Consider the following 17344-nt stretch of genomic DNA (forward strand, 5'->3'; position numbering starts at 1 on the left):
GCCTGACTGATGTAGGACTTTTAAGATACCCGTATTTTCTGATTTAAAAAGTCTGCTATATCGGCCAATATTTTTTTTCTTTCAGACACACATATTTGTTTGTAGTTATTTATTCACTCCTTTATGCCGACTCTGTTCAGAAAGGCTGGTTGTGTTTCTGGCATTCCAAATAAGTTGCAAAGTGCCCTCTTTAGCTTCTCTACGCAATATCAACACTCATACCATATTTGATGGGTGTTTCTGTTACTCTATTTCACAGATGTTATATTAGTACAATTTTTCTGCTGAAACGGTGATTATATTCCATAATATTGATGCTTACAGTTGGTTTTAGAAAAAAATATGGTGAATTGGCTGTAGATGGGGACACTTACAGTGGGTATAGAACTGATTTAATTTCAGCTTTTAACTGAGTTTAGTGCCTTCTCAGTGCTGAAAAGGTCATTTGGTTATCTCCTGTGGTGAAATTGCAAGGAATGAAAAGTGAGTTTTAACCCTTATCTACTCTGATGGCCAGTAACTAATTTTCATTGTACTAAACCTTGCATGATTTCATTTAATATGTAAGTTATTGCATTTTTTGCTTAGCTGATTTTTTTGGATGTCAGGTGGGAACTTTGATGAGTTTTGACTGATTTTCTATGTATATCCTGTATATATTTGATCTATTTGGAGTAATATTCATCTTGTTACTCTGTTTCTTTATAACTCATTTGGTTTTTATAAGTGCTATATATATATATATATATATATATATATATATATATATATATATATATATATATATATATATATATATATATATATATATATATATATATATATATATATATATATATATAAAAGTACTTCATCATTTTTTAATTACCTATGACTCATTACCCAGAGCAACATGGAAATTTGTCAGGTTTATATTGACGTCAGGATTGACCTGATGGATGAGGGAATGAGAGGGAATACTATTTAATTCTGTTCTGGAGGGCAGAAAATCCAGCATTCCAGGCCCACTACCAGACAGCTTCTCCACAGAAATGCATAGAAAAACACAGTGATGGCAGGACAAAGTGAAGAGTCAGTCATGCGTTCATTCAGTCCCATGCCTCCCTTCTGATAAAGCACAACTAGGTATTTGGTTTTCGTCACGTTTCATCTCTGCATTATATTTTCCTCCTCCCACTGCAGCCGACATTGTAAAGTTTCTCTAAGTTATAATAGTTAAGTTTGTCATTCATGTAAACACGATTCGGTATGTATAAATAACTCATCTTGCTCTGCCCTGAAAAACATATACCTCGAGGGAATGTCAGCTTTCATCAAAATACCTCTCAGTCATCCAACACAATATCAAAAATATCATCTTTTTAAATGTTAAAGTCTCTGTAGAAAAATGCCTGAAATATACATGTACATTTGTATACAAAAAAAATTTGATGCAAATTATTACTTCTTCAATAACCCTTTAAAGCTGTAACTATGCCACACTGTACTGAATCTCTGCATGTCATTGTGAAATAAACACAGCTTGTATGGCACCAGATGAGCGGATAGATTTTGATGTACAACGAACAGAATGTCTGGACAAGGACCAGTGACCGCATCATCAACCATTTCAAAACACGAGTCTTTCCAAAAACATGCTGTGGTTGTGCATATGGCACGTACTGACATAGCTATTATTTTCTCCTTTTCTGCAGTCCAGCAGAGAGCGTTTCGCTCCCAGGCCGAACCGTTGGGCTTTCCAGACACAAACAATTACAATTCTTAAAAGGCAAATTCCATCGGTTGAGTGGAGCTATTGATTTCCATCTGAGCACGCACAAAGCAAAAACAAGTATAGACATCAATCAAATACTGGCTGACATTATTTCACCCCATCTTGTACTGGTTCATCTTTACTTTTGATGATAAGGTTTCATCGGTGTTTGAATCTTTAAATCAACCATTTATATGAATGAAAATATCACCTCCACATCAATAGATTCATCTTTTTGCACACACACAGTGACTACCCTTCCTGCTTTGCCAGTTAGACAGTAACACTGCTCCAGCACAGCTGGTTCCCAGAGATTGCTTAGTGCACAAACAGCACAAGCACTATGCAAGAGCTATGCAAATGGTGGTGGATGCTTGGCCTCAGCTCTGGCTCTTCCCTGCCTGATCAACCGGGGTCGATCGGTGTATGAAGCAAGCATCCCTTTGTCTCGTATCTCAAGTGTGTCAATGGGCCCTGCAGAGAGAGAGAGAGAAAAAAGAGGAAACATATTAGTGTGAATATCTGGCTGCACAGTGGAGAGCCACTTGACAGAGCAGTCACAGCACTAACAATCACTTTTCATTGACCAAAATGAAAATATGCCAAAGCACAAACGCCCAGTAACACATACACGAGCCATCAAAGTTATTAAGACTGAACAGTCTTGCATTTTTCTTCGTGGATTAAAAAGCCTTCCCTTTTGTGACAGACAATTTGCCCAGACTTGTGGGACTCCTTAAATAGCATTTTTTTCTGTGTTTCTCACTCAAGTCTGAAGAGGTTCAATGAGCAGAAGACCCCATCTGGGCCACTGTGGCTCTTACAGATCTGATCCTGTTGTTGAAATATTGTTTACCTTCCCCGAGTAAGGTGCAGCTGATGCCTCTAACTTTTAACAATCTCCAAAGGAGCGTGAAAGCCTCAGATTAAGTTTGCTTCACCACCAAAGCTTTCTAAGTTGCACCGAGCCATCTCACGGCCTTTGACTCCATGTTACACACATGGCTGCATACACCCATGAGTCTTTTTGCACTCTTTTTCACCTTTTAAAACTCATGCACACGTATCCCCTTTAAAATGAAAATAAATGCATATGAGCACGCACATGCATTTTAATAACACACATGCCCACTCACGTTCCCAAATCATCACTTTGCCTGAGTCACTGACAGAGAAGCACCAAGACGAGCCAGTATTCAGGCCTAATGTGCACCAGATTTACTTCTGAATGCTCTGGCGTTTGGCAATGTAGGTCATGTCTATTTGTATTCTAATGAACCCTGCACACAGCATCTCCATTACAAATGTAATGCCTCTGGCACAAAACACCAAAATGATTTGGTTTTCATTTTGTTTAATGCTTCCCCCATACCAATTTAATTTTTCAATGATTGCTATGAAATATAGTTGATTGAGGGAAACAAAAATCAAAGTAAATGATGCATGCAGAATGGGATGAGCAAACAGACAACTGTGTCTCTTGGCAGACTATCACCACAAACAATCAGACCAAGACACAACAGCTAATTAATATTCACTGGCAAAATGTGTCTCACTCTGACACATCTTTTGGGTTTTATCGCACATTGTGCACATGCCAGGTTGGAAAATGGAACGAAGACAATACAGTCAGTGGGAGCACTATAAGCACATGCATTGACTATTATAGCAAGAAACAAATCATAGTAACAGAGCAGAGGGGTGTACTACAAAGCATGATTAATGGGTTAGCAAGCTATGTTAAGCTTAAAGTCAGAGTTTTATGTGTTATAGAGGTGGTTATCACCTGATTAGATCACCATGGCAACTTTTCCTGAACATATAACCTGGTCTGGAGCAGGTTATGTTCTTAAATGTATTTATAATCAGCTGGGATCACCACATTTATGTTGATTTATTTAGTGTGCTTTAAGTACTATTCAGCTTCTCTGCTGAAGGAATGCAACCTGTTAACACTACCAATTGAAGGCCAGCTATAAAGTTACACCAGCACAAACTGTGCTTCGTATTGTCTGTGGTTTTACATTCATTCAATTGGTGATGCAGAAAATGTTTAACTCTGCTTGAATTGCAGCTTCTGGAACACAGAAAATCAATCAGGTGCATTTGTAGGCTATGTATCACCAAGAATACCAAAACAATCAATAAAATGAATTTCACTTTGATCTGGGCACAAAGTAAACTGATTTCCACGTCTCCTTTATTAGGCCGTGGGACAGGTTTGGATTTACAGTTTTACTAAGACTCTGTGTGAGTCTTGGATCCAAATCCTGGACGAGCCCCTGTTTAAGTTACAATAATGTGAAATGGAGACCTACACTTGTAATTGGTCATTCTTAAACTTGGATTGTTTGTTAATTTAAATGAACCCCCGTTCATGAGCTCATCCTCTCTTCTGCACTTGTTACTGTAACATATCCAAATTTACACATCAAGCCTTTACATGTAAGGATTTTTCAAACTCATTATGGAACGCGGATGTTTACCAATTCACCCGATAAATGGACTATTGACGTCAGCAGGACGTGGGATTGAAATGTAAAAGCTGTACATGGAGGCGGTGCTGGACGCATAACAATAGGGAGTAAAAGCCATCATCCCTAGAAGGTTTTTTGTCATTCAAAGTCAGGAAGTGCCTGACCTTTTTTTTATTAAACCTACAAACAGGAGTGTTTGCTATACAAAGTGTCAGATATGCTTTAATAATAGCTACCTCACCCACATGTATATGGAGCTGCATGTGCACAAAGAGAGTGTTATGCATACAGATGCTGCTGAGTGGGAGTAAAGCATCATCCAAGGGGAAAGGAAGAAAGAAATGAAGAAATAGTGAGAGAGAGCATGAGATGGGGGGGGGGGGGGGGGGGGGGGGGGTGAGAGAAGAGAGAGAGAGAGAGAGAAAGATGGGTTATAAACAAGAGCTGTGAGCTGTAGGGAGTAGGTCAGTGCATTTGAGTCAGTCTTGACTCATGATGGAGGCGGTGAATATCCACCTCCTCCCTGCCCATTACAACTTCATCCTCAAGCCTGGAGCGCTGGAGCTCAGCTAGCCTTTGCAAAAACTGTGAAAAACTCCTACACCCATGGTCAGAGGAGTAGTGATTTTTGTGTTACAAGAACAATCTGATAATAGGTCATGCATGTATTAAACCAGTGACTGATGAAACACTTTTGCATCGGTCAGCCAGCCCAAATGGCAGAACAGTTTCTCCCACTTCATACTGGCATCCTTCTGTCACACATGTCTGGTAGATTAATACAGAGTAGGTTGAAAGTAATACCAGAAAGGCAGAGCAAATCTCAACACACTGAAACATGTAAACCTAATGAAAGATAGCTGTAGTCTGTGTGTCCACAAATTCTATAATTTAACGTCCCTTTTACAAAACAAAGTTCATGTGTACCTGCTTCTGTTTTAACTATGTTTAATGGTTGTGAAATTTTATTAAAATGAATAAATTGCCACTAGTGCCAAAACATTTTAAAGGTTAAGAACAGGTTGATATAATGATAATCTGTTTTGCAGTGTTGAAGTGAGAGGGCAAAACAAACAAATAATACAAAAAACCATCAACAACATTTTGGAGTCAGCAGATTTAGTTTAAGAGAGAAATATTTTTGAATAAACATTTAGAAACACTTCAGAAAAAATGGACAATGTGAGCCACTGTGATGTCTTGTATTGGTTAGTCCTGTTGTGAAACATTAAGCAGAGCACGTGTTCTAGTCTATCCTTACATGCCACACAAAAGGCAGCATGTAAATGTGCAAACATGCTTTTCAGACCAAGGGAAGAAATACTTTTTTTTTACTGAAGCACCTAGTCATCCAAATCTATTCATAAGAATTCAGGCTGAATACGTTTTACGTAATGTTAACAACACTTAAAGTATTATCCTTCTTATGTTATCCTGAATTACACATTACCATTTTGTTTAAGACAGTTTGTTCCCACAGGCTAAAATGTTTGCAATGTCTAATATAACGTACTTAAGCTAATTTAATGTAATTGTAATAATGTAAGCAGGCTTCCTAATATTTCAGTCAACAAAATATACTTTTAGCTTTTTAGGTTTTGTACTGTTCTTTGTACTGTGCTTTAATATACAGAAATGCCATTTTTGTAATTTTTTTTAAATACATGATCATACATTCAAATACATGGGAATATCTTTGTGTTTTCATATCAACATGGGTATTGAGAGCCATGTCATTCTACTGTTTCTGGTATTGACCACCACCTTTCTGGTACCCTGGCAACTTTATGTTGATGTGGCAAAAGCTTATCAATGCCAAAGTAGGCATGCCCTAAAACATACCAGAACTGAGCACTTTTGTCTCTAACAAGGCCCATAATTTACAAAATGTATATCATGTTGTATTCAGTAAGACATCTGACTGGAAGGTGCAACAGCAAATTGCCACAAATGAGACAGAGTGGGAAAAGAAAAATAAAGCAGATGCCTCCAATGTTTTCAATGTTTTTCTTTTTGTGTTTAGTTATTTGATCACAGTTTTTGATCAGAAACGGGTAAATTTGGTATGCATTTTGGGTGGTATGATGTTTAGCGCTGTCGCTTCACCGCAAGAAGGTTTTGGGTTCAACCTCAATTGGGGCTGGCCCTTTCTGTGTGGAGTTTACATGTTCTCCCACAGGTTAAAGTAAGGGTTAGGTGACTCTTAATTGGTTGGATGTGATGTGAATAGAAGTCTTTCTCTGTTTATCTGTCTATGATGATGTCTGACTCTGTCTAGCCCTGGTGACTTGTCCAGAGCGTACCCTACCTCTCACTCTGTGACAGCTGGGTAAATTTCCAGCCCTAGATACTGAGGTGGATAAGAGATTTAAAAAAAAATATGGTAAAGGAACCTCAGCGATAGACTGGCAACCTGTCCAGGGTGTACCCCGCCTCTCGCCCTAAAGACAGCTGGGACATGCTCCAGCACCCCCGTGACCCTGAAAAGGACACGCGGAAGCGAATGGATGGATATGGTAAAAGATTTTGAAGTTTATTACTAAACTGAGCTAGCCTAAGAGTTTTTAAGCACAGAATTTGCAACAAAACAACTTTAAACATCTTTAATCACATGATGACACTGTGCCAATTTCCTCAGCTACTAAAAAACTACTACGGTGGCAGAAGCCCATATGAGTAGGATCTACTGATGATGTACCTATTTGTATGAGTATTTCAATATGTACGTATGTGTGCATGCTGCTGCCAGACATAAAACCATGAATACAACATTAATACAGTGGATGTTCTGTGCCGTGAGCACTAATCGAGTGGAAAAACATACATCCACATTTGCTACATAACAGCAGGGCAATGCAGCTAAAAGAGCATCAGCTTTCACTGCATCACCATCTCTCTGTCTGTCTCTCTCTACGGCACACTCACTTTCTCTCTGTCCCACACTTTTACCCTATGTGCCCTCATCCCCACTCGTGCTTACTCTTTCTCATTTTTTACATGGCTAAATATCCACTGATCCCTAATCTAGATGCCGATTTTAGATTGTAAGGCCAGCGAGGTCTTGCATTGGATTTAGTCATCAATGTGCGATTTTCATTCCCCTGGTTTTCTCAGCTTTAACCTTCAAGATTTCCACCCCCACCACCCCAACAGAACATATAAGTGATATACATAGTAAATTCACTGTTTATATAACATGCCTCCCGAACATCACAACTGTCCTCCACACATCTTTACCTTCTTTCCTCAGTTTCTCTGCTTGCCGGCTAGCTCTCTCCTCTCTCACTGTTTGTCATAAAAAATATGTTTAGCAGCGGTTCAGAGCTTTGTCAAGGCTAATGTTGGTACAAAGGCTTTCTGAGGCAGTGCTGTTATCTCCTCTAGTCTAATCTAGCTAATTAAGGGCATTGCTGGGAGGAAGGTGCTACTATTCTCATCTAACTCCTGGGTGTGCTGTCTCCCCAGTCTGGCAAACTGACTCGTGCTTTTACACACACCTTTGTAAATACAAAGACGTATATGCAGACACACACACACAGATTTGAAAACAATCTCAGATGTACTGAAATATCAGCCATATGCTCACACATTTCTCTCTCTCACACACACATGCAAAAATAACAGACTTTCTGAAACATGCTTCTTAATGGAAGCCAATAAAGTGGAGACTACCAACTGTTCATATAGACTGAGATGGTCCGATGTTACTGCTGATTTAAAAGGAAATAGTTCAGCATTGTTTCGCCTGATTCTCTCCACTCAAGAGCAGAACTGATAGGCTTACTGTCCATTTAGCTTCACATCACAGGGGGGTGGTGCTGATATCACAGCGGGTGGAGGGTAGATGTCAACAAAAATGAGACTTGCATTGCTAAAGACAGATTTTTATTAGAAAATAAAGTAAAAGATTTTTCAATTAGTATGCGCTGTGGAGACGTCTGTCGACGCAAATCAAAATGCCAGCTGTATCAGCTAACACTTCCTTCTCTCTCTCTCCAACCTGCCGTGTCACTCTTTTCATTTTCTCTCCCTCCTTTTACTTCTACAGTCTCACACGTCAACAAAATGAATCCTGGAAGGTGATGAAGGAAGAGGTAGTACCAACTCACTTGTCTGTCTCACAACCCTAACTGTGAATCTAGGCAGGTATGTGTGAAGATATATTCTGTTTATGTGCCAGCATATTGGAAGATCTTTAAGTTTTTGTATAAAATCTAGGGGAAGTGGGTGCTATTGTTTCATCTAGAAAGATATTAATTCATTATATTATTGCTAATGGAGAAGATCCCAAGTAATAGACTCAGTACCAACAATCTCCTGGAAGAAACAAAACAAAAAGCAGTCTACCAGTATCAGTTGCCCAAGAACCAACAAACAGATGCAGTGGTGTGTCCAGAGGGGAAACATGGGGTGGCACTCGCCCCATGTTTGAAATATGAAATAGGCACTCCTGGATAAAGTGCCCTATATCTTTAGATAATAGCATTAGCAGGAACAGTACTGGGATATAACTTGTTATATTTAACAAGTTACTTTATAGTGTTTTAATGTACTTTATTTAAGTATTTCTTAAATTAAATATACAGACTTGGTATGGCATATGCACATGCAATTTTCTTTTAGTGCTTGCTATTTCTTTTTCACTATATTTTAAATTCAAATATACTATGTGCTTCACAACAACTGTTTTAAATTGTAAGAAACTGTAATTACCTTTTTTTTGCTTACTTTAAAATATACTGTCGTTTTAATATTTTTAAGCCATAAGTAATGAAATAATTTCCAGCTGCAACATTAAAAAGATACAAATTCATGAATCAACAGTTATGATCTAATAATATCATGTATATTATACATGCTAATATTGTGCCTATTGAGGCTTGGTAAGTTGCAGTGGCAGTTTTCAAGCAATGGCATCTGTATGAGGGCACAGGAGTACCCATGAACATGAAAATTGTAAGTTTTCTACACCAATTTTAATTCCCTGTCTTGTTCTTGGTTCTTCCTGTGCTGTGCTCTTTAAAAATATCCTGGGAACACCTCTGTACTGTACATATGAAGATACTCTAAAAAACCACAAAAACACAGACAGACTCATGGGGATGTGCTGGAGCAAACAAACCTTCTTGATGAACAACTCGTATAGGCACACTCAGGAACACTCACCGCTTCGTCCTGATCTCTCCATGTACATCTCGATGCCCACGGCGATGCCTTCTTCTGTTCCACTCACTATATCCGCTCTTTTGTTTATTATTTCCAATCCTTTCTTCTCTCTGGATAATCCAAAGTTCAACTGGAGTAGAAAGCACTCATAAAGTAGAAAACACTATGAATGATTCGAAAATGTTTAAACTAGACACAACAAGGGGGGTTGGTGTCAAACTGTGGTGGTGGTTGATTTGCGAAGGATTGTTTTCTGGGGCTTGAGAGAAGGTGTGTGGGGAGGCACACAAGGTGGAGCAGTGTTTCCTGTTGGTGGGAAACTGTGGCTGACTGGTAGACCGCCATTTTCCAACATGAATTCATGGGAAAGAGAATGAGGAGGAGGAGGGGAAGAGGAGCAGCAGTGTACTGGGCTGAGCCTCAAGTCATTCAGCTCAGCCTGCAAGTGTAGTTCTGTGTCATCTACATCGTACTGGAGGTCGCAGTCCGGGCAGTAGCCATGAAACTGAACCTTCTCGCTGAAACGTACACGTTCCCTCTCACGTGGCTCCCTGCCAGGGGCCTTGGGGCATTTGTTCTTTTCATGCCGTAGAAGAGGCATGGGTCTGGGCAATGTAGGAACAAGACCCGACTCAGGGATTCCACTGTCATTAGAAATGAAGCATGGTGTAGAGGAAAATAAATCCCTGTTTGATTTCAATGGGAAAACCCCACCATTCCTTAATAGAGACCCATTAGCCTTGGATAGATTCCCTGATAACACTAAAGTTGGATGAGGCAGATTTTTAACGTTGTGGTCCTCGGCTCTCAGCGGGGTATGCCTTGGTGGTGGTAGAGGTGGGTGTGGCTTCTTGAGTACAGTCAGGACTCCAGGAGGGTTGATGGGGACTGGCATTAGGGAAGCAGGTGTTTTAAATATGCAGTCTTCGGGAAAGAGTTTCATCTTCTCCAGGCTGGATGCAGTGGTAGTGGTGGTGGTGGAGCTCGAGCTGGAGTTCAGTGTGTCTGTCTTTGAGCTGTCTGTTAGTCCGTCTTCCTCCAACTGCAGGTCACAAGTTAGGGTGTCAATCTCATGAACAACCTGTTGGTGATAATAGGAAGTGTAACTATGACAGCTGAAGGAAAAATAAATAAGTGTGTCACAAGAAGATGAAATTAGGCCACTTAGATTATGGTATAAACTGTAAAAGCTGCGTCCTTATTCACAAGGGATGTCCACAGCAGGTATCTCCACATGTTTCACTTGGCAGAATTTTTATGCTGGATGCCCTTCCTGATTCAAGCCCAGAGGGATTTGTGTCTCCTCCTGAGACTCACCCGAGGAGCTTATGATTTGTTAGGAGAATGTGTGTAAACCACTTCACCATGGAGCCACTGGTTATGGTATAAGTTGTAATGATGCAATATTTTGGTCAGTGATTATTAATTAGATTGACCTAATTTTGAAACATTGTTTCTAGAACCAAAGTTCCTCCTAACAGCCAAACTCTTGTTAACAAAAGGTTCTCTTTTTGTCATCCTGGGTGAACTGAGATGAACTAAACCAGCCAAAGCATATGGGAGAGTTTGTTTGGATTCTTTTAGTAAAGAGCAAAAGTTTAACGCTTTAGCAGATAGCCTACTTTAAAATTATTTGTTTTACATCAATAATCTTATTTCCATAATTGCAGAAGCCATCATAATTTTCAATTGCGAAGCCCTACAGAAAATATTTACTATTACAGTCTCATCTAAAAAGTTACCAACTTGGAAAAAATGCATTAGGATATAGGGTAAGAAGATGAAGTAGAGGAAAAGACAAATTAAAATCTTTGTATGTTCTTAATTACATTTTAAAGAGGAAACACTTCCAAATTTATAAGACTGAAGATTGCTTAATACATCCCAATGACAACCACAGTGAGAGAAAATAACTATCAATAGGATTTTTGAGAGAAGCCATGAGCCTGCCAGATTCTGACCTAAGTGATAGATTACATCAATCTCATGCACCAGCAGAATTCAAGAGAAGTAGCAGCACCAAACATGTCCTGTGATGCAAGATGGAAGAACCATCATTTGTAATATGCAACCAATTTTGAGAAAGAAGAAAAGAGAAAAGATGACAAAGACAAAGGAATGTAAAAAAAAAAAGAACAGTGCAGAGGAGTGAAAAGATCACTAAACTGTTTGTCTCTTATTAATCAAAATACCATGAAAAAGACATAACCGAAGGCTTTGTTTCCTTGAAATGCAACATGTGACAGCAGACCATTAGGAGACATTTAACAAATCTGTAATGAAAAAGAAATTATGTAAAATGCCCTACTAACTTTATCAGAAAGGATATGAATACAGTAGATACAGTAGATATGAAACAGCAGATAGAAAAATACATCTATGTCTTCCCATCGGAAGTTTGCATCCACATCCTACATAATGAAAGTACTTAAGAACTGTTCAGGAAGATAACAAGCAATATGTACTGATAAAAATAAATAAAAACAATAAATAGAGGAAAACTTTAATTAGAGTATAGAATTGAGCCAGTTAAACTTCTCGTCATTTAAGTTGCAGAGAGGGTTAACAGATGCACTAAAGGTGCTACAGTGAGACTCAATACAAGAATGGTTTTATAGATGAAGGCTACTGACCCCTTTTTTCCTCCTCATCTTTTCTGGTTGTTTTTTCACTAGGTTTGCGTTTGGTTATGGTCAGTGTCACTACTGGTAGTGTGAGATACCTGGACCCTAGAAAGGCTGCACAGTCCAACACCTCCGAGCACAGTCTCCAGAGCATGGAGGAGAATTCAGGAGACAGGTAGTTACTCTAGGAGCGCTGGACAGTGTTGTAGAAGATCCTTACCCATCAGCAGGGCATTCCTTTGTGTAAAGAGGAACAGGATGGACATTGCCAGAGGCCTATAAAATGAGCTCCAGCAGACCACCGATGGGAATGTCTCTGACCAAACAATCAGAAATAGACTTAATGAGGGTGGCCGGAGAGCCCAACATCCTCTAGTGGGTCCTGTGCTCACTGCCTGGCACTGTGGAACCTGATTTGGCATTTGCCATAGAACCACAGAATTGGAACGTACACCACTGGCACCCTGTGCTGTTTACAGATGAGACCAGGTTCACCCTTAACACATGTGACACGTGATTTTGGAGACACATGTGATTGTTCAGCATGACCAGTTTGATGATGGGTCAATGATGGTCTAGGGAAGCATATCCATGGAGGGATGCACAGACCTCTACAAGGTGAGCAACAGCACCCTGACTGCCATTAGGAAATGGAATGAAATCCTTGGACCCATTGCTTTAAACTGGCAGACATGCTCACTTGACCTAAATCCAATACAGCCAAATTGAACGCCAGACTGTCCAGGAGCTCAGATCTCCTCACAGATCTAGGAGGAGATGGAAACCCATTACTCATCTCATTAGGAGCAGGTCCTGAATGATGTTGTCAGGCATGCATACAAGCACGCAGGGCCCATACACCAATGAGTACCATTTTGAGTTGCTGCATTTTGGCAAAATGGACTAGTCAGCCGCATAATTTTTTCACTTTGATTTTATGGAATGTCTTTGAATTCAGCCCTCTGTAAGTTGATAATCTTAATTTTCATCAAACAATGTGATATCCTTTCATTCCCAATAAATCCAAAACCCAGTCCATATCAGCAGAGATATCCAGCATGTTTTTTTCCCCATTAAAATCTTATGTGTTTTTAAAATGTTCCTTTAATTTTTTAAAAATTAGACCTGCATATATTCAAGTGCACATGCAAAATGCTATAGCTGAATTTCCTCTAACACTGTCTTATTAGATTGTCACATCATGTTGTTATAAAAAATGTATCAAATGTTGATAACAATATTAACTAGATATCTATTAAAAACAGAGATGAATACTTCATCAATATTCACTGGGAAGTGTTTGACCATTCTTGGAATACACCACGTCGTACTGCTCTCAGCTGCTCTCATATAGCTAACAAATGATGGAAGTAGCCAGCTTAGTGAAGTCCCTTGCTATGTGTTTTCACTTTTGCCATCTTGGTGCTTTGATACTGGATGCGATGAACAAATGGTGGATCTGAAGGTTGGATGGACTACACATCTAAGAATGATTAATCTACATATATATGCATGTTTTTTCTTCTTTTGTTTGTTTCTGGAATTGATCAATAGAATTCAGTTTTAACCAGATTATTTAAAAATACTTATGAAACAAAAGCTAAAAGTCTTTTGCTAACACTTTGGTAGTGATTTTTCTTTAGCAATCATTTATTAATCAGTAGAACAATATGTGTTATATTATCGTATATTCTTTATTGACACAATATTAATATTTCAATTTTAAATATCAATGTTATTCTCAGTATGTGATTATATTTATCAGTGGTTCAGGTGGTAGAGCGGGTCGTCTACCAATTGGAGGTCAATGGACCCATCCCAGATACTCCTGTTCATGTGTCAAACCCCCACGTTACTCCAGATGCATCTTTCATATTTTGAGTTTAAGTGAATATTAGATAAGTGCTTACATATAGATAAAAGCACTGCCTGAATATGTGTGTTGTGTAATTGGATGAATTAAACTTGTTGTAGAAAGTGCTTTCAGTGCTCAAATTAAGTAGAAAGGCACTATGTAAGTACCAGCCCATTAACCATTTACCATCAAAACCAAGGCTATTATAGTTAACTAGAGCTTACTATGAAAAAAGTCCAGCTAACTGAACTGAACTAATGAAAAAAGAACAAAGATGTAGACTGTAGAGGAAACTTCCTTCAGTTCTGAACTTCTGCTTTGCCCCTGACAAATTTTAACTACAAAGGAAAATAAAATTAACCTTTTTAGTTATTCAAAATTAAACTGAACAATTTTGAATAACTGGCAATAAATTGAATAAGTAAACTCACTAAATAAAAACATTAAAAAGTTGAAATAAAAAAATAAACTAAAAGCTATATTAACCCTAATTGTGACACCTCTAAATTCCAGCTGTCGACCAAACAAGATACACCCACCTAAAACCAAGGGCTGACTAGACAACTAAAATATGATAGACCATGCACACTTTATCTTTAGAAATGTAAGTACTTGCACTTTCAGCACTTCCATGGACACAGATACTCTACTATTCATTTACACCTACAGTGCTCAGGCAATATCTGGATGCTGGAAAGGTTTATAATACATCATAAACATTGCCCAAGAAGTCTTTAACACAGCAGATAAAATTTAATAATCATAGTAAACTCTACTGGGAACTAATAACTGGTACTTAGTAATATAATGCCCACGTTATTGAGGCATTTTCAGAAGTCTTTCCAAAAACCTTCCCTTTAGAGTACATTTCCTTCCTGCTTCTCTTCCCTTGTTGGAGAGTGGTGCTTCCTTTGAAGCCCAGAACTGAAGTGGTGTTGGACATTTTGCTAATGTTTAACTCGGCAGCTCTCATAGGGTCTAAAAAAAGTCTAACATAAGTTGAGCTGAGCATGCATAAGTTCACAGTATCCTAGCCATTAAAGCAACCAAGGAGAAAATTTCTCTAGAAAGTAAAATTACAACATTTGAGACAAAGATGTTGTTTATCTTTTGGATTAGGGGTTCTCATCTTAGAGTACCCAGTATGTTAGCCTGCTCTCAAGCACATTTGCTATCATGTGGTTTTAAATGCATGTGCAAACAGCAACTAAGAAGAGAGAGCAAGTGACTGAGAGGGAGCGATAAAAATAAAGATGAGAAGGCTAGGGCAGAGTGCTAAACTCTCCATGCAGTCTTTAAATGGATAATTTGTTGGGACACACACAAGAGGTAATACCAGTATCCCAGTGTGCAGCCCCTGTTGTAGGCCAGGCAGCTTCGGCGGCAGTGCCAAGCATCTGGGCAGGGTCCCTCCTTGGAGCCAGGCTCGGCTCCAGCCCCGTCTGTGAGTTATAACAGATAACTGCATTTCAAATGGATAACACCCCAAACACTGGCTTTGATAGTAACACCCCCTGGAGGTATGTGTTTAGTGTGTGCGGTGTCAGAATAACTGATCCTCTACACAATCTCCCAGAAGCAAAAGAAAAAAAGCAAGAAGGGAAGAAAAAGGAAGGGCACATCACATAAAAAGATCAGAATAGACAGATTACAATGGCTTCTTCTTCTCATTTATCTCTGGTGCCTGCTGTGACATATTGTAAACTGCTGAAAAACACAAAAGGAGTGTAATTTAGTCAAAGTTGCAGGAAAAAATGAGAGTGAGGGGAACAGAGCGGCAGAAGGAGACAGATGCTGTGTCGGCTACCCATCCATAATGTACCACAGGCTGTACGCAACAGAGTTGTATTAGAATGACAGCTTGTCATGTTAAGGTTAGAGGTTTGGCAGAGCGGACTGGATGCCTGGTGTGCAGTCGGCAGAGGAATGCAAGCATAAAAGCAGGTAAGACTGCAGGTTATTTCAAGTGAGGGGGTGAGACTGATTCAGAGAAACCACTTTAATGTGAATGAAGGGAAATATGTCACAGAGGCAGCTATATATTACTGGTTCTGTGACTGTGAATATAAACCTGAAATATCATCCTGATTTCTACAGAAACATCTGTAGTCTCTCCATCACTGAGATTTGAGACCTCAGTCAGACAGCTCTAAAAGAGTTTTGATCTTTTAGGACTAGAGAGGAGGAGGACAGCCACAAATACACATGCCGAGAGACAAAGAAAGATGAAGATAAGCAAGACACCACAAGGAGTCCAGGGAGGTGACAGGTGAAAAGAAGAAGACCACTTTCTCTCTATTATTTGACAGGAAATCATTTGGACCAACAAAACAGTCAGCATTAAGATGATGAAATTCAATGCAAAATCACCTTCCTGCTTGCACCAACTTGTCCATTAAATATTAATTGTGATCACATTTTTTTCACACTTTCATCAAAGCTTATGAGTCAGGGTGAAGAAGCTGTCCTGCCATTTCCCACCCTATGTCCTCCCAGTGCCAAATCTCTCTCATGTTGGTGATAATGATCACATACATTAATGGGAAAGGCAGGAGCACGGTGTGTAGTCTTTTCCAGGCCCCACTGGTGAGGTCGATGTCAGCCCTCCATCTCTTCTCAGTCAAGGATGCTCAGAAAAAGCACCCTCACAGCAAGCCTGTGGAAATAACACGACACATGGCAGAACACTTCTTCTAATTTACCTCTTTGAGCTCTTTAGCTACATCCTTAAGATCTCCCAGGATGGTTTCCAAATTCTCCACGATTGTCTTGATCTCCTTTTTCACTTTTACTTTGGAGACTACTCCTTCAGCTTCTGCATTTGGTGTCCCTGACATTCTTCAGTTTATGGCACAATCTATTTCATGAAGGATCTCAAGTCAAATCCTTTGCTCGCCACGCTGCCACTTTGCCAACGCATTTTCTCTCTCTTTTTTGCTATGTAGTCCCCCAGCTGCCGTCACTTTTTCTCTCCTAAATCACGGCCAGGACGGAGAGAAGTGGCGTCGGGCAGCATTCTATAGCTAACACTAGGCATGCGCAATAGAGCGTAACACACAAAAATAACGGTTATGTCAAAATATTGTATCATACTGCCTGGGAAACAGCGCCCGTCCACAGGTTTATGTCCAACGGCAACAAAAAATGACGTGCCACGGGCATCCTTCACGTCGACAGAGCGCTAAATTCAACATTTTGTTAGAAAATCACCGACGCCAGCGCTTTAAAAATTGTTTAAGCAAAGAAGGGAAAGAAGAAGAAAAAGAAAAAGACAGAGGCAGCTGTCCGAACCGTTACACAGTTGTTCGTTACTGTAACGGTCCATAATCCTCAGGCATCGACAAAATTATAATAAACTCCTCCTGTTCTCCACATAATTAATAGATGGTAATGATATACCATGACAGGTAACGACAACCGAGAGGCACGGTCCTCGGAAAAACACCCCGCCAGTTTCATCCTGTCTACA

At 39.4% G+C, this 17344-nt stretch overlaps 1 protein-coding gene across 1 annotated transcript; it reads right to left on the reverse strand.

Annotated features, from left to right (window-relative positions):
• Window positions 1-854: 854 nt before the first annotated feature.
• On the reverse strand, window positions 855-17344 carry prr16 (proline rich 16). The gene is made up of 3 exons (XM_080895172.1): window positions 16578-17344; window positions 9397-10477; window positions 855-2227 (listed from the first exon to the last, which is right to left on the reverse strand). The coding sequence occupies exons 1-2, from the start codon at window positions 16710-16712 to the stop codon at window positions 9611-9613; spliced, it is 1002 nt and encodes a 333-aa protein (XP_080751298.1). The 5' UTR covers window positions 16713-17344; the 3' UTR covers window positions 855-2227; window positions 9397-9610.

This window comes from Rhamphochromis sp. 'chilingali', assembly GCF_963969265.1.
Source record: "Rhamphochromis sp. 'chilingali' genome assembly, chromosome: 10".
Classification (NCBI taxonomy): Eukaryota; Metazoa; Chordata; class Actinopteri; order Cichliformes; family Cichlidae; genus Rhamphochromis; species Rhamphochromis sp. 'chilingali'.